General features: G+C 38.4%; 1 protein-coding gene and 1 long non-coding RNA gene across 4 annotated transcripts; one reads left to right on the top strand and one right to left on the bottom strand.

Moving 5' to 3' along the window:
* The first annotated feature begins 3,963 nt into the window (after positions 1 to 3,963).
* On the top strand, positions 3,964 to 4,761 carry LOC117475547. Its single transcript, XR_004555184.1, has 3 exons — positions 3,964 to 4,038; positions 4,159 to 4,366; positions 4,719 to 4,761. It is a non-coding gene; the product is annotated as an uncharacterized LOC117475547 (long non-coding RNA).
* A 3,809-nt stretch (positions 4,762 to 8,570) lies between these two features.
* On the bottom strand, positions 8,571 to 11,787 carry LOC117475542 (cullin-associated NEDD8-dissociated protein 1-like). Of its 3 annotated transcripts, none has more exons than XM_034121819.1 (3): positions 11,481 to 11,787; positions 10,457 to 10,586; positions 8,571 to 9,389 (listed from the first exon to the last, which is right to left on the bottom strand). In XM_034121819.1, the coding sequence occupies exons 2-3, from the start codon at positions 10,536 to 10,538 to the stop codon at positions 9,145 to 9,147; spliced, it is 327 nt and encodes a 108-aa protein (XP_033977710.1). In that variant the 5' UTR covers positions 10,539 to 10,586; positions 11,481 to 11,787; the 3' UTR covers positions 8,571 to 9,144. The 3 variants fall into 3 exon arrangements, with proteins under 3 accessions (XP_033977710.1, XP_033977711.1, XP_033977713.1); XM_034121820.1 differs by lacking the exon at positions 8,571 to 9,389 and adding an exon at positions 10,632 to 10,725; XM_034121822.1 differs by lacking the exon at positions 8,571 to 9,389 and adding an exon at positions 10,668 to 10,725.
* Positions 11,788 to 26,052: the final 14,265 nt, after the last annotated feature.

Here is a 26,052-nt window from a genome sequence, read left to right as displayed (position 1 = left end):
TGCACATTTAAGTACCATGGAAAGCACCATTTGGCCATTCGTGCCAAAACACATAGCCTATTTATAAACTTCAATATTTAACAGAACATATTTCAAAAGGAAATAGCACAACGTGCCGTTAAATAATTAATCTGAGGCAGGGATATTAAGAGCCCCTCATCCCCCTTGCAAATCGAACCCTGACAAGTGTTATTTACGAACATTTTTGTTAATTAAACAAATGTACAGATTAATTAATTGCTAAAACAAACTGTTTGGGTGCACGCATTAATTACTACTGGAAGCTATCACAAGACATTTATATTTTTCTTTGATTTGTCAGGTTTAAACAAAATGGATAAATTAAGAAGAGGGCAAAGACAGTCCAGATTTATGGACACAGTCAGGAGGAGAGGACAAGAGAGTTGCTGAACTGGCAGCTTTTGTTCATCTTAAAAAAAAAATCCCATGGAACAGCCCCATGTGGGAAACCTTGGCTGGGAAAATATTTGATGACAAGGCTGTTAATAAAAAGAAGTGGCTGTACACTGTATGGAACTGTGACAGAAAGTGTATCAGAACAAGAGCACTGTTGAGGCAGAAGAAAAATAATGGCAATAAGAGGGACAGTGACTGTGGAGTAAGAGTGGAAAGTGACACTTTGGAAAAAAAATGTAAGGAAGGACCCAGAAAGAATGAGGATGAGGAAAACGGAGACACCAGGTCTGAGATTAAGGATGCAGATCAGGATAAGGGCCAAGATGAGACAGAAATAGTTGAAAAAGACACAATGGATCCCAGTACTGCAGAAAACATTGCAGAAAGTGGTGATAATCACATAACCAGAGACCCAAGAAACAGAAGCCCCAAAGCAGACAGTGTTGAATCTGAAGACAATGCTCAGACCAGGGACAGAGTCCAAGGGGCAGAAAATAGTGGGGCTGGAAATATTACTATGTGCAAGGACAGATTGCATCAGGGGAAGACATTTGAACATGATAAAGAAAATGAAAATGAACAAAGTGTTATGAGTAGGAACAGTGCAAATGATACCAGGGTTAATGGTGATGATGGTGAATACATGAATGTTTCTAAAGCAGAGGAAAAAACATTGCAATGCATGGAAGACGTGGTAAAAAAGACACATGAGGACGAAGTGATTACGATGGCTAAAGCCAGTGGAGATGAAATGGCTGAATGTATTGAGGCAAATAGCATTGAGTATCCAGATGACACCTTATTTTGTGTTTGTAAACAACCAAATAATGCCAGTGAGCCATATGCTCAGTGTAGCATCTGCAAGGACTGGTTTCATCCGGTTTGCATTGGCTACCAAAGTGTGGAGGACATTGCTGCCATATCCCCATGGCACTGTCCTTCCTGTAGCACAGATCCCAAGGCAACAGACTCTGGAAAAAAGGACAACATAAAAAGGAGGTTATCCATTGGAAGAGATCTGCAACCTTGTCCCCCATATTTTTCTGTAACCCTGACGAGGGAGGAATGGTCTGCAATTCAACCTGATGATAGGGAAGCATACAGAGTGTTGAAGAAAGGTTGGACTGACATTATCAGCCGTAAAATAGGCACTGTCAACTAACTTTGTGTCCTTTCATTCAAAAGCAATAAAATCAAATCTATAAAGAGTCGGAAAGCTAAAGGGAACTTTTGGAGGGGTAAGGCTGTGTGTAAATTCACAGGCTGTACCACTTCTTTTCTTACAATTGCAGAAGATCCTAATCTTACAACAGGTGATATAAATGTACATGTCACAGTGCAGGGCAAGGTCTGCCATAGTTGTGAGGAACAACACACGCGACATTGTCGTCAACCTGAGCGTGAAGACCTCAAAGGACAACTTGGAGAATTTTCTCCCATGCTTGTCCACACAAAAAAACTTGCAAGAGCAGATGAAGACAAACTTTTGGCAGGGAACCACACTGATGGAAAGTCTGTCACAGTTCTGCAGAAAATATCAAGTGAAAAAAATCTTGAGAATCGCTTGGATAAGGATGTGTTTGTGGAGTGCTTGGAAATTCAAAAAAAGCAGGATGTGGAAAATCCCAGCTCAAAAATCAAGCACAGTACAATGCAGTATGTTGCAATGTCTCCTTTTGTTGTTCACTCCTATTCTGAGACCCAGCTTCATATTTTGCAAGACCTACAAAAGAATAAGCGTTGTTTCTTGTATTTAGATGCCACTGGAAGTGTAGTTGCAAAACCATCCAGCCAATCAGTACTTTACTATGCTCTTTGTATGTCATGCCAGTCAACAACAAAAACAGTGGTTCCTGTGGCAGAAATGCTAACATCTGATCAGAGTACTGCAACAATCCTGCACTGGTTGACTTGCCTGGGTCGCGACTACTACAAGTTGTTTTCGAAACACTTCAAGCCCCAAAAAGTCGAAACTGATTTCAGTTGGGCCATGATCCATGCAGTAGTTCAGGCATTTAACATCACCAGTGTTCAGGAATATTTCAAGCTTTGCTTTCAGGTGTGCCAAGGGCAGCGGTCAGTGCAGCTGACAGTAATACACCTCTGTGCTGCTCACATGCTGAAGTTGATCAGTATGAAGTTGTCCAAGGTTCAGTGCAGAAAGGAGACAAAACTATTTTTTTTGTACTGTTTTGCCCTCCTTCAAAATGCTACTGTATTTGGCCAGGTATTGTCAATTTCAAGGTGTATGGTACATGTTTTTTCATCAAAGACTGAAACTAATGGGTGTAAGAAACATCTCTCAGCACTGCAGGAGGCCATACGGACACAGAAGTCAGAAAATATCCATTTAAAAAATGAAGATGAAGACCACACACCTGCTGATTTTGACGACATGCACAGATCTCTCACAAAATCATCCCCTTTCTTTGCTCCTATCAAAGAGGTGGTCACACAAGCACAGGAGGAAGCAGGGAAGGAGGATGACGCAAACAGAGCAGGCCAGCCAAATCCTCATTATTGTGAGACACTTGTGGAAATAATTCTCCATTATGCTGGTACTGTGCCTCTTTGGACAGGTGTGATGCTTAAAGATCTTGGCAAAACCCGTGACAGTAATGCTGTTGTAGAGAACTGGTTCCGCACAACAAAAAAAGTGATCCTGTCATCAAAATTGCACAGAAGAGCAGGAGACTTTCTCCAGCTACAGCAAGAGTTTGTGGTTGGAAGACTAAAGGGCGTTAAAATAATGAAAACACAGGTGCCTCCTTCCAAAACATACGCTGAAGACAAAAGACAATCTGAGGGACCAGAGACACTTCCTCTGTCACAAGAGGAGACATGGAGGAAGCGAAGTAAAACGCAGAAAAGAAAGTCGAAGTACTTCAGCCCCCCTACTCCAACAGCTCAGAGAAAAAAGTATAAACTGTCTGAAACATTGTCAGATGCAAGGGAAAGGCAAAAGGTTTTCCTTTCAAGATGTGCAGATTTTGGGAACATACAGGCTGATGTCGACAAGTGGGCGAATGAGTCCCTACAAGTTCTTCCTTGCAAGAGGTAAGTACCATATGTATTTCAGATAATTCATTGTAAAATGTATATGCCAAACCGTTCCATTGATCTACATTGTAAATAAATGATTGAGGTATGAAGACCAACTATATCCCTCGCTGACCTTGATGAATCACTTAGATATGTGACCATTGTCCTGTAACATTCAAATGTTATCAAGAAAATTGAAATATTCTGAACCTAGTCGTAGGAAGTTAACACAATTGAAAGCAACAGGACAATATCACCCATATGTTTACAACTTCACTGAACCAATTTCAAGCCTTGCAATCAAGGGTGATCAGGATTTATTTGTTAAAGTTTCAATGCTATAGAGGTCTTATGTATGTTGGGTCTATCATTTCATTTTATTAAGCCAATTATTATTTATTTTTCCTTTTATCTCAACAGAGGTTTGAAACAATGCACTTTTAAGGAGACAACAGTGCAGCGTGTCTTCGCGCATGGAGAGCCGTGTATTTTATTACTTTCAGTAATAAACCAGGGGAAGCTAACCAACAAGCATCATCCTACAGCCTTGCCACATCTGGTTACAATTCTTGGTGGAATGTAAGACTTACATACAGTCATGTCTTTGGCTGTGCTCAAATGTTGCTGTCTGTTTTAACTTGTTCCATTTGTTTATATTGCTATTTCACACAGTCTTTGTACAATACTCTTGTCACAAAGGTATGAGCCAGCTGCTGTGACATATCACCTGGGGCCTGCAAATCACTTTGTGGCATTCCACAAATTGGGTTTAGATAGAAGCTGGCATTTCTATGATGGCCTTGAAGAAAATGAAAAGCCTGGAAGAGGAGATACCGTCATCAAAGAGACGACCATCCAAAGAAAACTTGGGGCTAACTCCCGTGTTGGCCACATTGTTATGGTCCGGGTAAGTATGGACAGCTAATTAAGGAAGAATAAAGTCTTTACTTCTTAAAGTTATTCTAATTTTTTGTTGCAAATAAAAATTGAACAGATAAGTAGGTATACTTATATAAACTTAATGTATTTACAGTTGCAGGCAAAACATGTAAACAGGAAATTAAATGTAGTCTATAACTAGCATTGTTCAAGTTTACTTTAAGCAACAAGCTTTGTTTGCCTAATTACAGTATGTCATCTTGAGTACTAGGATTGCTTGGAATGTGAAAGACATTACAAGATTAGAAGATAACACTTTGGTAACAATGGTATGAGATTGCTATTGCTATTCATATTTTGCTATTCATATTTTGCTTTAGGACAAAGCAGCAGAAGCTGTTCAAAGTGGATGAAAGACTGAAGGTTAGCCTATTTCTTTATCTCATGAACCTGAATTCCTTTAACATTTCATTCATTTATTTGTTTGCTATGAAACAGTATTTAAGATACGAAAACTTAGTAGCTAAATAATTATCACCTAAATGAGGAGCATACACTTATTTTTATTTTTATTTATTTATTCATTTGTTTAACAGGGACAGTGCACATTAATTAACATTGCTGTAAACGTGCCAGAGTTAGCCAAGAGGCTATTGTTCATCTGTTGTCCCTGGACAGATTTGATAAGTCAACCTAAAACACATTTCATTTAAACAAGTAAATACAATCAAATTAAAACATGCAACATACATTACTGGAATACTTAAATAAATAAAAAGACAGAATAATAAAACAAAACAAAAGAACATGTTAAAACACAGACAGTGGGTTGTAAGGAGCAGAAGATTGTGTCAGTGTTTCAGAGCTGATTCCTCACTAACCATGTTTTGAGTTGGGATTTAAATAAACTAAACGTAGTCTGTTCTCTGATTGTAGATGAGATTGAGTTTCAGCTCTGTGAAAACCTGAGTGGAGTCCAGCGACAGCTGAACTACATGTGTCTGTGAAAAAGGCCTCTGCTCAGATATTAAAGGATGGAGACCCTCTCACAGCTGCATACTGGACTGAGTGTCATGGTTTTGGTTTGTTGTTTTCATTTTCGGTTTTGTTATGTTAAGTTGTTCCTTGTTTTCTTTTTTCATTCAGGAAAATAAAGCTCGCTTTTGGTTACCTGACCTTTTAGTCCTTTTACTGCATTTGGGTCCTATTTTAGTTGTTCTGCTTTATGATTGTAATGCATGACTGTGCCAACATGTGTCTCCTCCTCCCTGCTCTTGTTTGTAGGCTGCAGCTGCTTTTCAGGAGACCAGGCCTCGCAATTATGTTCTTTCTGCCAGTGCATCAGCGGTAAGAGTCCATCACAAACTGCAGGGTCTGTCACCCAGCAGGAGCTAGGCTAACATGCTAACAGGCACAGAGCCTTAGAACACCACATACTCCAAAAGACAGATGATGTAGCTCACATCAGGGCACAGAGCTGCTGCAGCCTCACCTGGAGCAGCAGGCAAAAAAGCACTGAAATCTCTCTTTTTTGTATTTTCACAAATAGAATTAAGGTTTCACAAATCTGAAACTGTGTTATAAAGAATGTTTAGCCTCTCTGGGATAATCCAGTCCAGATTTGATGAGTCTAGGTATAGTGGTTTTAGATCAGGACCTGGTCTAATGTGGTCTACATGTAAAAAAAGCACTGAAATCTCCCTTTTTTGTATTTTCACAAATAGAATTAAGGTTTCACAAATCTGAAACTGTGTTATAAAGAATCTTTAGACTCTCTGGGATAATCCAGTCCAAATAAATCGGCTATGCAGCGATTTAAGAGGTTCAAACACGAGGATTGTTCGCTCAGCGCTGTAAATTAAATTTCCCTTAACTTTCCCCTTAACTGCCGAATCGGAAGCTCTGAATCGGAAGCCAACTTCAGCGTCGTGTGTGTAATGTCAATTTGCAGAAAATGAAGAGAAAGTCAACAGACATCTCTTCTTATTTTAAGAAGAAGATGAGTAAAGGAGAGACAGAGCTGGCATGGGAGCAGCAGCATAGGGCTAATGAGGAGGAGGAGGAAGAAGAGGAGAAAGATGAGGGAGAGGAGGAGGAAGAGCACACAAGTCATGACATAAACACTTAAAGCATTCTGATTCATGGTTATTGGTAGTTGAGTTTGAATAGAATTGTCATATATAACAGATCATATCTGTAATTAATTACTATGGAGAGGGGTTAGCTACTCGTTTTATAATCATTATTTTAATATCAGAATAACTGATTTTGCCTCTTATTTCTTCACAGACATCTCCGAGTCAAGAGCAGAGCGGCCCAAGCAGCCACACCTGAAGTTCTTCCCACGAACACTTCAGGGGGATCGAAGACGGTTCAAAACTAAAACCTTAGTACCGTTTTATTAATGTGATTGTGACCTTTGTAATCATTTAAGTCTTCTACACACTTTAGGTCTGCAGCTCCTTCAAAATGAAACGAGAATCTATGCAGTTTTTCTCTTCTGTGTTCTGAGCCGACCATTAGTCAAGTTTGTTTTCATAATGTTCTGTATGCTAATTTAAAAAAAGGGTAACCAGTTTGTTTATAAAGTATAAATATACATTTTCAAAACAAATGGAATACAAGCTCTCACCACAGTGGCCTAATCTAAAAAAAATAGAAATATGTCTCGTCGTCACCTATTTTCTGTCTAATAGTAAAAGGTGGTGTTTTGTATCATTTATATAGTAAATGTTTTGAATTTGCTATAAACAGGGATGCAAACTCATCAGGTATGAAAAAGGTGACAAGGATCCGAGCCCCCCGACCCCACGGAATATCGGCTTTAAAATGAGGAATAACAGAGGATTTTAGCAGTCAGAACAACTAAAGCAGTTTATAACAGAAACGCCAAAGAGTCACATCTAATAGAAATGTATAAAAGCATTTGTTTGAATTGTGTAGCAGTCAGTTTATAATTTTGGCAGCACTGTTGAGCATTTTGAAAATGTATTTTCATGCCTCTGTTCAAGGCTTAGTCTTTCTGTCTTTATAGCCAGTGGTGTAAAGTAACTAAGTTCATAAACTCAAGTACTATACTTGGGTACAATTTTGAGATACTTAATAATAAATAAATTTATTTAAGTATTTCAATGTTTTGCTACTTTGTTCTTCTACTCCTCTACAGTTCAGAGGTAAATGGTGTACTTTTACTCCACTACATGTATTTAATACCTTTAGTTACTTCACAGATCTGGATGAATGATGTGAAATATAATCAAGTGTTAAATCAGACTTTAGTTCCACCTGGAGTAAATTCACAAGCTAACCTGCAGTATACAAAGTCATTCAAACTAGCTGCACCTTTACCAGCTTTGAGAACACTTTCATGATCAATCATTATAAAACATATCATATATATTATTCTGAAATGGATCAATCTGCACAATGACTACTTTTACTGTCGCTACTTTAACTATATTTTGATGATAATACTTTTCTACTTTTACTTGAGGAACATTTTGAATGCAGGACTTTTACTGTAACAGAGTATTCCTACACTCTGGTACTTCTACTTTTACTCAAGTACAAGATCTGAGTACTTCTACTTTTACTCAAGTACAAGATCTGAGTACTTCTACTTTTACTCTAGTACAAGACCTGAGTACTTCTACTTTTACTCAAGTACAAGATCTGAGTGCTTCTACTTTTACTCAAGTACAAGATATATACTTATACCACCTCCGTTTATAGCCTATGAAAAAAACTATTTGAAAACGAAGACTAAAGCTAACGTTAGCAGATAGTGACAATGTATGCTAGTTAGCTAGCTCAACGATTCATTAAATAATATTGTGACAGAAACACTTTTCAGTGCACATCACGCTCTGCCGCTCCAACAGGGAGCTCTGCTCTGAACACCTGAACGGCTCGTTCTAACAGCTGTTCACCAGCGGTCCAGTCTGTGCCACAGTGACTCCGGACCGCACAGTTAATATTAACTAACGCACCCGTAGGTAATGTAGCTGCTGAAGCTAGACCCTCATCCCGGAGCAGCAGAGCCTTATTATACATCCATGAGCAGAGCCGACAGGCAGGAAGACTCGAGCACACAGCTCGCGCTTCATTATAATATATAAAAAAAGAACACCATGCGTGTCATGATGGCACATAACAGCTCGCGGCCGCAGATTACTCCGGGTCCCAGACCCCCTCCATACCCCAAAAATATTCAATCACACAAACGACCTATTTTGGATTCAAAACGGCGAATTTCGCCGAAAGGTGACAAGTTTGCATCCCTGTATAAAGGTCAATAATAGATGGTGTTTTTGTGTTCAATCACAGTATTTATTTACCATTTTATACCCCTTGTGTTTTTGGGTCCTGTTGAAATAAAATAGTCATGTTTTAAAACTTGATTTAATAAAGCCATGTCAATCATCTTTGATCCCAGTGTGACACAAACAGCTTTGTTCTAAAACAATTTATAACCTAGAGACATAATATAACTGAAGAACATGTTGTGTATTGTATGTGTTGAGAATGCTGAACATGTTGTGCCTTACAATAAAGGAACTTGTTTAAATTAAGCTGTATTTGTCTTTTTAAAAAGGAAAGAACAACTAGCATGTACAAAAAAACAAAAGAATAAATCCCCTAACACATGTATACATAACACAAAACAAGGTTCTTTTAAATGTTGTTTGAAGTAAAATGTTAACTATCCTTATTATATTCACTTCAGATGAATAGTATCAGAAAATGTAAAATAAGAAACCAAAGTATATCAGTAGGTGATTCTCTTTGCCATTGTTTTCATCTAGTCTATACTTTTACAACAATTAAATTATTGGTTTTGGTGGGCCACCCCAAGATTTTCAGTGGCCCCATTTGGCCACCCCTATGAAAGATTTCTGGAGGCGCCACTGCCAGCAGGGCGGGGCAGACGGAGGAGAAGAAGCTCAGCAGGAGGTCCCGCTGCGTCGCGATCAGAGACTCCAGACACTTGATGGAGGAGCGACGCACCTTCCAGCTCATATCGTCATCGTCACTGTACTCATCGTCTGACTCTGGAGAATAGAGGAGAGATGGTTATTTTATTCTTTTTTAGAACTTTCTATTTATTCCACAAATATATATCATACATGGAGATGTAAATAAAAATCACACCCGCCTCAGTTGAGTCCACTCAAATCTACACGTTATTGCTCACAAACACACATTACCCCTTTCCTTCTAAGTCTTGGCAAATTATACATAAATACAGACATTCATTTAAATTCTCTGACCTTCCCCTGGGTAGCCGGTACAGACAGGTATGCTTACAAATAGACGGCTATTTTTCAATGGACTCAGACAGAACATCTTTACTGTGTTTCCATCACTTATCATTGGCGAGAACTCAAATAATATAAAGTATATCAAGATATGTTTGACCAATTACCTTGATTTCTATACAGAGATAATATTGTAGGGTTCTGACTCTTGAGTCCAGAGAAGAGAGGTTATTTTTAATGGATTCATCTTTTCTCTCATTGTGTTTACATCACTTCTCATTGGCCGAGGAGATTCAATTACATTTTCTATCTCAATCAATCTGAACAGACCCACAAAACAATGCATTATGGGTTTTTGTATTGTACATTATTAGATACAGACATGAGACTTTCTTTTTAAGATCCAAATACCTGAAAATTAGGACTAACACTGACTGAAAGGCAGTGCTGGAAGTTCTCTACTTACATCCACATTTGTGGAACTTTAGAGTATTTTTCAGATTACAAGTTACTAAGTAAAGTAAATAAGGTAACAATTGATTTTCTAACAAATCATTCAAACTGAGTCCTCAGTCAAATATAACCTCAAGACACGACTGAACACGGATTACTGTCAAACTTGTATTAAAAGTTATCAAAATAAAAACAAATTAATATCATATTTTGCTTATAAGCTCTTTACTGAAAACATTGTACTGATGTTAGTCTTTTGTAATCATACATGTATATATGGTAAGTACATTAAATATTCTTTCATCAGTTAAATGCAACATACTTATAAATCGAGAAACAGTTTTTATTTAAGTTTTAGTAATACCCAGCAGTATTTGAATCAGCACAAAACATAAATGAATACACACCTTCCTCCAGCCCTTCCTCCACGTCCATGCTGTCTTCCTCCTCCTCTTCATCGTCATAGTTGTAGTTCGGGTCAAAGGTCATGAACTTAAGGCAAAGCTTTGTCACCGTGGCAACATCTCCTTTGGACAGCTGTCAATCAACGGAAACAACATGAAGGTCAGTGTGTGTGTGTGCCTGCGTATAAAGGCTTCAAAGGCCTGGAAACAGTACTCTCTCAGCTCGTCGTCCTCCACGTCCGTGAACTTCAACACCATCGGGATTAACTTCTCTAAGTACACACACACACACACACACACACACACACACACACACACACACACACACACACACACACACACACACACACACACACACACACACACACACACACACACACACACACACACACACACACACACACACACACACACACACCAAAGCTTATGAGTTTCTAGATGTGTTCTTTTTTCGTAAATTGAGAATGAAAATGTCAAAATGAAGATCTTTTCAAAATAAAAGTATGTTAGTAATCGAGATGGAAACTGATATCCAAAAGGTGCGGGGGAAAAAAGATGATAACTTAGCCGTGTGATTGAAAAAGATACTTTAAAATCATTATGCAAAAGCGTTCTGTACTTTAGACTACTGAGTCATTATTGAGAAATGTCTCATGATAATTTTGAGAAGCTAAACAATTATTTTTAGATATCTAATCATTATTTTAGTATATTAACTCATTCATTTAAGATACTAAGTCATTATTTCTTAGATACTAAGTCACTATTTTAAGATACTGTGTATTAGGTTTGAGGTATTTCATCATTACCAAGATACCATGTCATTATTTTGAGATAATAACTCATTGTTTAAACTTTTCTAATTGAAATGACCAGAATATTCTCTTTGTCTTTCATCACAAGGCAACAAATCTAAATGTCTTCATTTTATTTTGTTACTCCACGTGCAGAAATGGCCTTCCTCAGTCAGGAAACCAATGTGTTGTCCTTAAATCTAGTATCACGTGAGCGTGGCAGCAGATCTCACCGACTCGATGGCCGCCCTGACGACTGACGGTTGCTAGGCACTGGATGTACGTCCTCGCCATGGAAACGGGCGGGGCCTTTGCGAGCTCATTGGTCAGGTGTTCAGTCAGCTGGGAGAAGAGGGCGGGGCTACAGCAGGGAACCAGGTGACCCAGAGCCAAGATGGAGTGCTTCCTCACCGCCATCCTGGAGCTGGTCAGCTGACGGAGGGATGGATGGATATTAGGTTTATCTGAAGGGTGTCTATTTTAACTCACAACCAATATGCAACGTGGGTAGGCAGTTCATTAAAACATCACTATTTTGAGATGCTTACTCTTTGTTTTCAGATACTAAACTTTGTTTTGTACATTCCCAAAGATATTGAAGTGACTGTTATTTTGTATATATTGATTGTTGTGCTTTTATCTTAATGTGTGCATATGTATACATGTGTCTGTTGATTGTGTATATATAGGATATACATATTTTATTAGGGCTGTCAAGTTAACGCGTTAATAATCCTGCTATATTCCTTCCAGGGGAGGATCCCTGGGGATTGATCAGAGCAAAGAAAGGCTGTAAACACTGACACTCTGACACACAAAACACTGAAACACTAAAACACTGAAACACAAAAACACTGAAAACACTGAAACACATAAACACATAAACACTGAAACACTGACACACTAAAATACTGACACACAAAACACTGAAACACTGCAACACTGACACCCAAAACACTGAAACACTGCAACACTGAAACACAGAACACTGAAACACTGAAACACTGAAACACTGACACACTGAAACACTGAAACACAAAACACTGAAAACACTGAAACACTGCAACACTGACACACTGAAAACACTGACACACAAAAACACAGAAACACAGAAACACAAAAAAACACTGAAACACAAAAAACACTGAAACACTGAAACACAAAACACTGAAAACACTGAAACACTGCAACACAGAAACACAGAAACACAAAAACACAAAAACACTGAAACACTGAAACACAAAACACTGAAAACACTGAAACACAAACACACTGAAACACTGAGACACTGACACACTGAAACACTGAAACACAAAACACTGAAAACACTGAAACACATAAACACTGAAACACTGAAACACTGACACACTGAAATACTGACACACAAAACACTGAAACACTGCAACACTGCAACACTGACACACTGATACCCAAAACACTGAAACACTGCAACACTGAAACACAGAACACTGAAACACTGAAACACTGAAACAATGCAACACTGACACACTGACACACAAAACACAGAACACAGAAAACTATTAAACAGCCCTGCTATATACTATGACCATTCTTTACTTATTTATAATATGGTTCAAATGGAGTAATTTGAGTTGTCTGATGCACTTGATACAATTTTACTTTTTTAAATACTGATGTGTTTATTCAAAACCATTTCAACACACAATGTCATGACTTTTTCAAGATCTTTTTGTCAAACTATACTATGACTTGACTAATGTTACAGAATGTTTCGGAAAATGAAGATTCCAGTACCACTTTAAATGTTTGGTTTATAATCGTTTCCCCATGACCCGGAATAGTACTGCCAGAATGAACGATATCCAAAATGTCTTCTAGTTTACAAACTTCAGCCATTCTGTTTACACGGGGATAACTACTCATTCTGTTTTCAATCGTCATCAACAACACACTTATTAAACAGGTATTGACTGCATTCTGATAAATATATACAGATTGTTTTCCATAGTAGTTATCCCTTTTTTTTATTTTACTTTAAAGAAAAGTCAAAGTATCGGAAAAAAATAAAAAATAAAAATCCCTGGCTTCAATCAACCGCTGGTTATTAGTCTTCTTCTTCTCCATCCAGCTCGGCATGGATCTTTTCAAGTCTCTCCTTGAGGCGTCTGCAGTTTTTGAGATTGTGCATAAAAGCCTCCGAAGCGCCTTGGATCCTCCATTCAGCCGTGTAAATGTTTTTATCATTAAGACTCTGGTCAATCACAGTAATGAAGTCGGCGAGCCAAAGTCTTTTCATTAACGCGTTGTAATTGTTTCTGAAGAAATATTCTGGAATGTCATTCAGACAATCGTGTTGCCTCTGGCTGAGGTGGCTGACTCGACATCCATTGCAGATTTCTTCTCTATACCGATGCAGCACGCTCTCCAGAATATCAACCAACTCCGATTTCACTATGTTCAGAAACAGAGACGTCTTGGCCCCAGGAGTAACATCAGCAGCAGTAGTACTGCAATATGTGGGTGTCCACAATGGTGGTGATGATAGTAGTCCAGGAGTTTGCTGTATATTCAAAAATATAATGGAGAGAAAAAAAAAAAATATATATATATATATATATATATATATATCACAGTATGTTGAAAAATATGAAAAAAGTAATGTTGTGTTAAAATAATATGAAAGAAAAAGTACTTAACTTTCTACCAGTTGTAAAGTTGTCATACATAAAACTGTATCAAAACAGTAAGTGAAAGACAACGGGGGAAAAATAGAAGTGTTAAAATCACCAACTTCCCTTTTAGAGTCACAGTCTTTAAGAAAATACATTTTTGTTACAAAATAATTGACATTCTACCAGTTGCCAAATGTTCCTACATAAAAGTGTATCAACAAAAATATCTTGGTAGCTGAAAATAACTAGAATATCAGAGAAAACCTACATTATTTAACTGTACAAGTGTTTTTTAGAAAATAAAAAACGAGGTATTAAAGAAACCCCCATTCCTTACAAAGTACTTCATATTATACCCCTTTGTTAAGTGTTGCATACATAAAAGTGTATCTAAAAAGTATCTTGGTAACACATGAAAAGAGAAAAAAAAAAAAGTCAAAATCTGCCTTGTGTCAGTAAATAAGTGTTAAAAATCACAAACTTGCCTTTTAGAGAAACAGTCTTTACGAAAAAATCTAATCAGACAATGTACTTCATTTTCTAGTTTTAAGGTTTTGCATACCTCAGAGTGTGTCTAAAAGTATCTTGGCACGAGAAAAAAGCCATAATCTGCCTTGTGTCAGTGAATAAGTGTTAAAATCACAAACTTATAGATAAGCTAGAGGCTATTTTAGATTTGTCAATTAGAGTTAAAGGGTTAAATAACATTTTCAAACTGCTGTTCATAGTTACTGGATACATAACGAGCCTCATCATTATCTCGATTTTCTACTTCCATTTTTATTTAACAGTGAAACGTCTTATTTTAGTACAGTCTAGTCAGAGGAGTTAATACTATTCCTATATATGAAAGCAAAAATAAAACACATTTTCATTTGTTATGGTTGTTTAATTGAAAAACACACCATTCGCCACATCTTCAGAAAGACATATTACATTTGACCAAGTTAATGTCGTAGTGCATACAAGGTAATAGACTTAACGATTTGCACTGCTGCCTCTCTCCGCGTTTCATTTACAGTGATCGGTTTATCGTTCAATTCACATTGCCCAAGTAGATGTTTAGGGGTCTCTTGGAAGTAAATGAATGCATTTTTTATATCAGATAAGTGCATTAACATCACTTGCAAATTCTCTATCCTTTCACCCGCAACGATTATAATCTGCTTTGCTTCTTCTTCGGTTTCACCATTAATAGCTCTGAATGTAATCCTTTCTGGGACTTCTTGTGCTTCTTGTGGTCTGTTGAATACCTGGCATAGGATTTGTTTAGCTGTAAGGACGGGTACCATATAATTGTCTTCAAAAGCTGGAAATTCTTACAAGTTCCCCCTCCTCAAAGTTCATTCCCGTAGCACCTTTCCCCCACTGATGCTAGTGACCCCCCTTTGTATGCTAATTACCCCTTTGTTCGAGGCGTTATCACATGTAGGTGTGTTCAGTTAAACACTGAGATTTTCAACATACTACTCTACAAAATGATTTTTTTTCATATTCTTTTGACAAACTATACTTGACTTTTTTACGGAAAATCATGACACACTTTAATGTGACTTATTCTTAATTTTACCATACTAAAGTAAGACTTGAAAATACTATATCGTTTTCTAGTTTTTTATATTATACAGCCTTATTTATGTTAGTGTGCTGAGAAAACACAATAAGCAATAGCGTTTTAACAAGCAGTTTAAACTGTCTGTGTCAGTTTTACTTATCTCCATATTAAGTGATTATATAATATGACAGTGATCATTTCTATGTTTATTCATTGCAAATACTTAGTTACTTACCACTTGAACTGTTTAGCTCTTCAAGGTTAACTGACCTAATATATACACTTTTTTGTAGTATTGTCACCACGTTCTTAAGAATTATATGGACGAGTTGGCAGCTGCCATGGCTGGACTGTCAATCAAAAGTTACCAGTTATCAAGCGATGGTATGGACAACTTAACAGCTGACTTGGCTAGACTTACTATGAGGAGTCAGCAGGTAACAGATGAGTGTGTGAATGAAATAACAGCTGCCTTCAGAGGACTCTCCACTAATGCACAGCAGCTTCCTGTTAGTGCCTGCACTGAGAATCCTCAAATACAGAGACAAGTCACTTTGCTCCCTGAGACCCTCAAGCCCACTAATGCCCAGGTGAATAATATTGACTTGTGTTAGTTTTACTTAAACTTACTTACATTAAGTGATCATAATATGACAGTGATAACTTCTATGTTTATGCATTGCAAATACTTAATTCTTTTTTGTTAGTTCTTTAAGGTTATATAACCATATGTTTGTCACCAGGTAACAAGTGATCAGTTGGAAAAATGTATCCCAGCCTTTGAAAAAACTCAAAGGGAGAGGACAGTGAAGGCCATGAAGCCAAAGCCAAGACGTGGTGGAGTGCTGCGCAGGTATGTTCTCTAACAGCCACACTCTATTAAACATGTCTTTATTGACTACAGCTTAAGTTCATCCTATCATAAGGCTAAAAAGTATCTTAGTAACAAAAACAAAAGCAAAAAGCATTAATGTTAACAACGCCTCAAAGGGCGGACTCCTGAGTTCCATTGCACTTGGACTATTTACATCATCCAGGGCTCAACACCAGTAAATACACCTCTCTTTATCCGCTCTCCAAGCCTCCAAGGGCGGACTCCTGAGGTCCGTAATGCCCCCCTAACATGACACTTAGACTATTTACATCATCTAGGGAAGCACACCAGTAAATGTAGCCTCATGTAACTTCATAAAGGGATTCTTTAATAGTTGTGTGAAGTACTTAAACAATAAGGGGGTATTAAGATCTTTAAATTATAATTTTCCTCTCAAAGAGACTTCGTTGTACACACACACACACAAACAAAACAACATTAAATAATGACATGATATTATAGTGATAACACATAATGTGTAGAAAGAGATCTCCTGTATGGGTTGATTGCGCGTTGATCTGTTGGTAAATGCTCATCTATCATTTTCAACCAAGCAGCATGAGGTCAAATTTAATAAGTAATAGTTTGTCACGATTTTACGGGAAAAAGTCAGAGCGCAATGTCACATCTTAAAGACATCTTGAACTGGATAGATGGTTAGTCTTTTTTCAAACATACCATATGTTCTGCATGTTAGTATATTTGGCCAAATCGGGTTAGGCCCCACTGCCCCACTCCCTCAATAGGGAAGTCACGCTTTGGGAAGAGGTGTTTAATTTCACAGATCTGACTTGATTGCTGTTGTGATGGCTGAAGTAAGAGGGACGGGGGAGGAAAATTCAGAGGGGGAAGAAGCAGAAAGATAACTTGTTTGTAAAACGGACAGCACGTCAGTTTCAGGAAAGATGACACCGGTTTTAGGCATGACATGCCAAATATCCTGAAGCCCTACAAAAAAAAAAAGTATATTGTGTTGAAAATATCGCAAAAAGTCGTAATATTGTATAATGTAATAGTTGCCTGTTGTATTTTGATAAAAATCACTGTATATTCAAAAATATAATGGAGAGAAAAAAAATATATATATATCACAGTATGTTGAAAAATATGAAAAAAGTAATGTTGTGTTAAAATAATATGAAAGAAATCAAAAGTAAAGCATCTAAAAAACATATATTTAAAAAAGTAATGTTAGTCAAGTCAAGTTATCAAAACTGCATTGTTTCATCGAAACAGTGTTAAAATCACAAACTCTCCATTTAGAGTTTGATTCTTGAAGAAAACTCAATTCATTACAAATGAATGAATATTTTACCAAGTTATATAGTTTTCCATACATAAACGTGTATCTTACCGTTCCTTTGTGAGAGAATTACGCACAAATTGCAGTATTTTATCTGTTTTATGTGCACTGTTGGAGGAGCCTGTGACCTATGTTTTTTCATTGACATATCTACACTGTAGCTAATGGGCATATGCCATAAAGCCTTGAAACTTGAAACTTAAAATGATCAGAAACTGCATTGTCTCACTGAAAACAGCTCTAAAGAAAACCCAATTCCATACAAAGTACTTAACTTTCTACCAGTTGTAGAGTGGTGCTTACTTCAAAAGTGTATCTAAAAAGTATCTTAGTAACAAAAACAAAAGCATTAATGTTAACAACGCCTCAAAGGGCGGACTCCTGAGTTCCGTAATGTTCCCCTAACATGACACTTAGATTATTTTCATCATCCAGGGTTCAACACCAGTAAATGTAGCCTCATGTAACTTCATATAGGGATTATTTTATTAAGGGGGTGATGTAATTGAACATCAGAAGACAAGAATAGTCAATTATAATGTCTACACATAATGTGTAGCAAGAGATGTCCTGTATGGGTTGATTGCGCGTTGATTTGTTGGTAATGCCTCGGGGTTCCGGTGGGCATGTAAACAAAATGCATAATGCTGTACTATACTTTGTGGCCTCACCCCGTTGCATAGTGACGCTTATTGTTTAGGTGTCTTTTAATAAGCAGGTAGTCATATCATTAGCTAGAACTAGATAGATCTGATCGATATGGGTATAAACGCTAGTAAAGTCTAATCTAGTAAAGTCTAATCTGACGGGAGAGACCCGCTGTTGCTGACCCGTTTATTATTCCCGTGTTATTGTAAATTACTGTACACGTTTGAATAGTTAATTAATCTACTATAATTAGTTGGTTTAATATCGAATCATATCAATTTGTTTCAAAGCTCAAATGACTGGCTTTTATCTAGTTTTGCATAGATTTCTTTTTTTTATGACTGACTCCACCCCCTCACTATCTTCAGGGGTGGGGGGCGACAGGGCGGATGTAACACCTGCTGTAAGGAGGGGGTGGGTTGAGAGGGTGGGGGCTGAGCGGGGTGGGGGCTGAGAAGGGTGGGGGCTACCGGTGAGGATGTAACACCTGTATGTGAGGGGGAGGGGGGTGGGCTGAGAGGGGTGGGGGCTACCGGGGAGGATGTAACACCTGTACGCGATAACACCTCGAACAAAGGGGCTCATTAGCATATCAAAGGGGGCTCATTAGCATAATTAGGGGGCGGGACTTAGAAGGTGTGACCTGTCACTTTTGTATGCATACTAATGAGATTGAAGCGGGATTGGTAACACTACTTATTAACAATTGAGCAATTTAAATGAGCTAATTATAAGAGACAAACAGCTGAGATATTTCGATCTTAACCAAAGCTGCTTGAAATGTTTTATAATGTTTTGTGGTTACTGTCGTGACAAACTATCATATAATCATTTAAAACATATAGACTTATACTCTGGTTGCCTTTTACTCTGTTAAATTGTATGTTTAGTCTTGTATGTGTTTAACAGAGACATATGTTAAGGATTTACATTTCTGGAGGGCAAAGGGAAATGTAAAAGGGGAATATGCAATTGGTTAAGGACGAGGGGGTTTTATGGTTTAATGATGGGGATGTTAGATGATGCCTGAGAGAATTTAAGGCCCAGACCCCACGGGAACGAAAACGGGTTGTATCCGCATATTTCTCTTGCGTATAGCCCTTTTTGCTACACGACGCCGTACCGGAACGGTAGAAACGGACCCTGCAAACGACAACGGGTCCAAAGGTGGATAGATCTGGGAACGGAGCGCTCTGGGGGGTCCAACGGGGCCGTGTGGTAGCCTATACGGTCATCCTTTTCTGATAATGACGACGCAATAGCCCCGCCTCTCCCCACCTCTGCTGCTCACCCCCGCAAAAGTACACTGCACACTGAATTCAGATTATTTATCTTTATCTCGATATGGACATAAACGCGAGTGAAGTCTAATCTGACAGGACGGAGACACGCAGCTCCTCCCGCTGTGATGCAGCGGGAGCAAAACACACACTTCAAGTCAGATCATCACCCTTAGCTATTTTAATTACCTCTCAAACTACCTAAACTAGTTATAAATATGTTTATTTTTACTGTCGGGTTTACTTACTGGATCAGCTGCTGCATGAGACAGACACTGACGCTGTCAGAAGAGAGGAAAAAGAGACAGGCTCCGTGTATTTTAATATTATATATCATTATATAGAGTCGTTATTCATTTGTTTTAAAGCTCAATAAATAACAAAGAAGACCTTTGACCGGCACTTTTATAATTTTGTCCGGAAGATTTAAACTTTAACGGACATCTTGAACGGCGAAAGTAGCTGAAACTGAAACCCTGCCGCACGGTCCCCTCGTTCCTTGGAAGAGGCGGAGAGGTGGGTGTTTGTCATCTGCTGGTGGACTAACCGGAGAGAATTACAGTGCTTGCCTCGACGGGGAGGGATTGCATTGAATTAACCTCTTAAAGCTCCCATGTCATGCTTTTCCGGTTATTACCCGTCCCCTTGTGTGTTATGAAGGTTTTTATGCATGTAAACGGTGTGCAGAGTCAAAACCCTCAAAGTACACCCTGTAGCGAGTAAAACTCTAACACAGAAAATACCTCCCCAAAACGCCTCGTTGGAGATACGTCACTGCCCATTTGAGTCTTCCATTTAGTTCCGGGTACGGCCTGATGTCATGCGGTACCCGGAACGAAATGGACCAATCCCGAAGAGCTATGGCCGCACCCTCTGCCAGCCTAACATTTACTGTTGGAAGCTCTGGTTCAGTTCACAATCGATCCAGTCATGCCACTGCCAAGGACCTGTTTCCTGAAATGTGAGGAGAAATCTGAGCTGTTTGTCCTACCGACGGAAGAACCACGACGAAGTCAGTGGTTGAAATTTCTTTTTAACACTGTTCCTTCAGAGGTTCGAAGAACCGGCATTTCACAGACGAAAGCTTCCAAAACATTGCCCAGTTTGAGGCCGGATATGCACAGCTTGTTTGGACCGTTTGGAGCAGGGGAAGATTCGGGTACACAACCTGTAAGTTTGCATTGTTATTTGTGTATTTATCAAACAAGGTATCTACCACGACTGTTTAAATGTGTAAACATGTTTCGGACTGCTAAGCCAGTGCTAACTGTGCTAACTAAGTTGCTAGCGTTTCCATATCAACTCTAATATCAGCAGATGGCCTTACATACATGTATGTAGAATGTCTGCATTCACACACAAAATACTCATAGACAGTATACTCCAGGTGATTTACCGTACGGTCAGTCGCGAAACGTAATTACATTATAGCTGGCGTTCTGAGCGTGTATGCTACCGAGCTACACAAACAACGAGGCTATAGTTTGTTTGGACCGTTTGGAGTAGGGGAAGATTCGGGTACACAACCTGTAAGTTTGCATTGTTATTTGTGTATTTATCAAACAAGGTATCTACCACGACTGGTTAAATGTGTAAACCGGACTCATTGACATAGTGCTAACTGGGCTAACTAAGTTGCTAGCGTTTCCATATATCAACTCCAATATTAGCAGATCGCCTTACATACATGTTCCTCATAGCTGGATAATGTCTGCATTCACACACGAAAGTCATAGACCGTATACTCCTGGTGATTTACCGTACGGTCAGTCGCGAAACGTAATTACATTATAGCTGGCGTAGCCGACGGAGCTAGACCTTAGTTTGGTTGGAAAAACATTTTTGTTATGCTACGTTGCTAGCGTTTAAATATATCAACTACAATGTCAGCAGATGGCCTTACATGTTTGTCATGGCAGGAGAATGTCTGCAGTCACACACACGGAATACTCATACAGTATACTCCGGGTGATTTACCGTACATTGTGACAGTACAGTACATACTGCATGTATAGCTAACGAGGCTAGCTGTATGCTAGCGCAAAACAATGTATTCATGCAAGTTACAATGTATGACCGAACGTAGCAGAATACCCGTATAAGATTGCAATTATAAACACGTTATTGCTAGCCTAATATGAACCACTAGCTTTTGTTCATAGTAGTTTTATTACACTCCATTATAGTTGCCGTTCCTCCAAGCTAACGTTCATATCGTGTTAGCTACCAAGGTAAACAAAGCTAGGTTAGCATATTAGCAGGCAAGCTGTTCATTAGATAGATCCACACTCCTACCACAACTACTACTAACGAATCTAAAACAACTAAGTTTCTCTAATATTTTGTGATTTGCATTTGATTTCGTCCAGCCAGATCCTGGCGGACAATACATGACGGGGACGGGACTACTACTACTACTGAGGCCTCGTGCTAAAAGGCACCGGCTGCGCCCAGGCAAGATGCGGGGAGGAATGGATGATATACCGTGTGTATATATGTATATTTATGTTCATTTTGTACATTTCTAAAAATAAAGTTTAATGGAAATACTTAGTAGGCCAGTGACGGTGAGGTTCATGGCTGGTGAGGCACTGACTCTTTCAGAGTCAGATTTACAAATATTATAGCCTATTTTGACCTTAATCGAAATATTCTGTTATTTTCAAAAGCTTTTTTAGTCTGATGCTATGATTAATTTTAAACAGACCGATCAACAAAAGGATACCCAAAATCTAAATATTGGATTGTTCTTTCTAAGGAAGATCCCATTTTCATTACAGTTGTGGTCTTACCTTGACTTGAAGATGAATATAAGTCCATGCTATCCTTCTGGACAACAATCTCTATTACTGTTTTGTAAAAGTCCTCCTTATCTTCCTGTAGTTTCAAAAGTCTAGTTTGTTGTTTGCGGTAGAATAACAGTAGCAACAAGAACCTGTGGGCTCACGTGCGCCCCCTTCAGTGCGGCAGAGGTTAAGGCTGCCTCTCTTGGTGCTTTTTTCATTGCCGTTGTACGATGAGACCAGCGAGCCTAAATATCATATATACGTGAAATAAGTTATTTAGAGACTATGGATGGCGAGGATAAATGTAATAAAGGGATCTACAAACATTACATTGGTGACCTACAGTGAGATGGGAACAGGCATGCGCTTAGGGCCCGCTTTCCAGCCAGTTTCTGTGGGGTGACGCATTCTGAATTGAGGCAGAGCTCATCTGTGCCTCACCTCACCCCACAGTAAATGGCTTGAGCGCGCTCACAAAATAAGTGGCCGCGCTAAATTAGTGCCCGCGCTCCAGCCAGTTACTGTGGGCTTACGTGAGGCAGTGCTCGTGCCTGCCTCACTTCTCATCGCTCCCGTAGCGGAGCTCGGCAAATTTGCTGATTTTGACTATAAAATGCGATTGGAATCATACAGAAATCACATTTACACAAGATCAGTGGAGACATTTTATTATTATTATTATTTAGTTTTTCTTTAATTGTTTTTCCGTTACATTGGAGTATGACAGGTCAGGCTCTGCCTCCCCTGCCTCCACTGACTGCACGTCGCTGTAGTAGGCCTATCCTTTCTTCCCTGAATTATTTGCTCCTATAACATATCATTCATATATAGCAAACCATGATTTGATTTCTCATCAAACAGTAGTACAGGTAAAAATAACTTACTCTTTGTTATGACCGGCTCGTAGGCCACAACGGAAAGGCAAGGAGACATACACGAGTTTACAAAACCACGGCACATTTATTGTGGTAAATGCAGAGATAGGTGGTCGGGGAGAGAATCGCCGAGCCGCTGGGCCGCTGGGATTAATAGCACCTCGGCTACGGAGGTGTCCGTGATCGCGCTGATTAGCCTCTTCAGCTCCACCCCACCGTAAGACCTGCAACACACCTGCACAAAGGCCCTGGGGCCGTCACACTCTTCTATAACAACAGTTGTAGGTACAGTTCGGTTAGTTAGCGTATAAAATATACGGCTGTACCGACGCCATTATTACACTGATGTTCCCCGAAAAAAGCGGGCGGAGCTTCTCTGGTGGTTGACTAATCAGAACAGAGTGGCCGAGCTGACCAATCGGAGCACACTAGGCTCACAGGGAGGGGGGGTCAAGAGCTCCAACGAGTCGTTTAGTGGAGAGAGTGAATACTGCTGAATACACATGCTTGACAGAGATGCTGTATGCGAAACCAATGTGAGTTTGGAAAATTGCACAGTATAAATCTATTTTAGTATACCTCAACAATGTAATTATGATCAGTGGAAATGGCCATGACATGGGCCCTTTAAGCACGGCGGTCCCCCCATTGGACCCCTCCCACCGTTTTTTTTTCGAGATAATGTCTCAGGGCTTCTTAACATTTATGAAACTATTAATGTGTAGCACCAGATTAACGGGAAGGATCTCAGCTAACTGAAGATATGAACCATTTTTACCAAAACAAAACACAAGTCTCATAAGAAGCGTCTAAATGACCCCTGAGCGAAACAATTCTAACGCACTGCGGCACACAATTCAAGATAAAGATACCCTTATTACTTATCGTAGCTGCACATACAATATAGCCGATTAAAGCTGAGACTCCACTGAGTATTTAGGTATAGTACAGATGGAGCCTCTTATTTTGGACCCCAGCATACAGCTTCCTGCCGACTGCCAGCCAGTTGCCTGCCAAAGACCAGTATTCAGGAATGTTAGGCCCTCCCACTATTCTCCAATTTCAGGGTTTAACCAGGAGATGGCGCTATATATTAAATAACTAAGACTTAGTTTTTCACAATAGAAAATGCAGATATTATATAAAAAACTAAAGTTAAAATCTTGTTTTTAATGCCCCAAGAGCAATAACATCTTGTCACAAGCTTTTTGGAAGAAAAAGACTGACTCAAGAGACCTGTAGTTGACTAATTACAGGCCTCAATAAAGTTCTGCCATTGGTTGTGAAAAACAACGGTGGACATAGTGGAAAGTGAAATTGAGTGAGTGATATCTCTTTGTATCACTCCATAAATCAGAAAATACTGTCAACAGCCCTAAAATATCAATTTTCACCATGTTTTTAGGTATAAAATGTTATATAATTCAGGCTATGAATTATATATGACCAAACCCTTCTGTAAAAGCCTTCATAATATTGATAGGAATATAACTGGAAGGTTTGGTGTATGTAACTGCTGAGTGATTCTACAATTTAGGGTACATTCCATGTCCATTGATGTCCATTGATGATAATTATAATTATTCTAACTATTTTCTTCAAAAATATCATATTTTGCCTATTATTGGAAAGCATGTTATAATATCACACAAACATTATGTGCATCCTATGCTTTATTTAGCTTGAAATGTGTCATGATGTTCTTAAATTGTCAGTTTTTGCTATGTCCGTTTTTCAGTTGAGGGTGTCTTGGATTCAAAATAATGAATAAAAACCATTAAAGTAAATTTAAAAAATGATTCATTTATTTCAAAAGTCTAAATACTAAAGAATAATAACATATTTTTAATTGATTTCCCCCTTTAAATAATTTAAATATCTTAATATATGAATGTCCGCAAAAGTTCTGTCAACTATGTTACTAACAGAACTTCCCCCTTTAACTCAAAAATTGTTTGTCCCAATACCATGTCACCAGCATCACATGATGCCATGTTCCTCTTTGGCAGACATTTTGAACACACTGTGGTGATTGTCCTCTACATTTTTACAATATTTTATGTATAATAGCACATGGTCAATTAATATACTCATTGACAATCAACAATGTTACGTACATTGTTATGGTTTACAATTGTTTAATGATTTTAATTCAATTATATGTGCAAATGTGATGTTAACCTGTTCAAGAAAATGACATGTGGTCATCCAGGCAAGGCCTACCATTGAAATGATGGGTCAAAATAGGGAAATTGTCAACTAGGTTACCTGTCAACTGAGTTACCCAGTACTGTAATAACTGTAGTAACTTAGTTGACAGGTAACCTAGTTGACAATTTGTACGACATGTAGACGTCATTACACATCATTATCAATGGAATTTTGCACTTCTGCCTTGAAATTAACAAAGTGCTGATGGTTAATAATGTGTCCAGTCAACTATGTTATTTGCGTCAAATGTTTGACTTTCATTGTCAACTATGTTGCACCTCATTTTTTCAAATTTAAAATATCTAAAATAGTGCTTCTGATATCCTTTATAGTATAATGTATATCTACACAGGTTGGAGTTTTACATGACATCTCTTAAAACTATCAAAATGACCTGTATGGTAGTTTTATAATACAAAATATCCCTAAACTTAATGACAGTGCTGAACATATCACATGAAAAAACAAAACTTTAATACAATTATTTTTTAAACTTTAAAAAATCTTTGGATATATGGTAGAATAGACTCAAGAGCCTTTCAAATTTGATTTTACTTGAAGTGCAGGACTTAATCAAATGATTGTAATGACATCAAGTTTGTCCGTAACATAGTTGACA

The sequence above is a fragment of the Trematomus bernacchii genome, unplaced genomic scaffold, assembly GCF_902827165.1.
Source record: "Trematomus bernacchii unplaced genomic scaffold, fTreBer1.1, whole genome shotgun sequence".
NCBI lineage: Eukaryota > Metazoa > Chordata > Actinopteri > Perciformes > Nototheniidae > Trematomus > Trematomus bernacchii.
The sequence above is the reverse complement of the archived record's forward strand: the minus strand, read 5'-3'. Positions and strand labels throughout refer to the sequence as shown.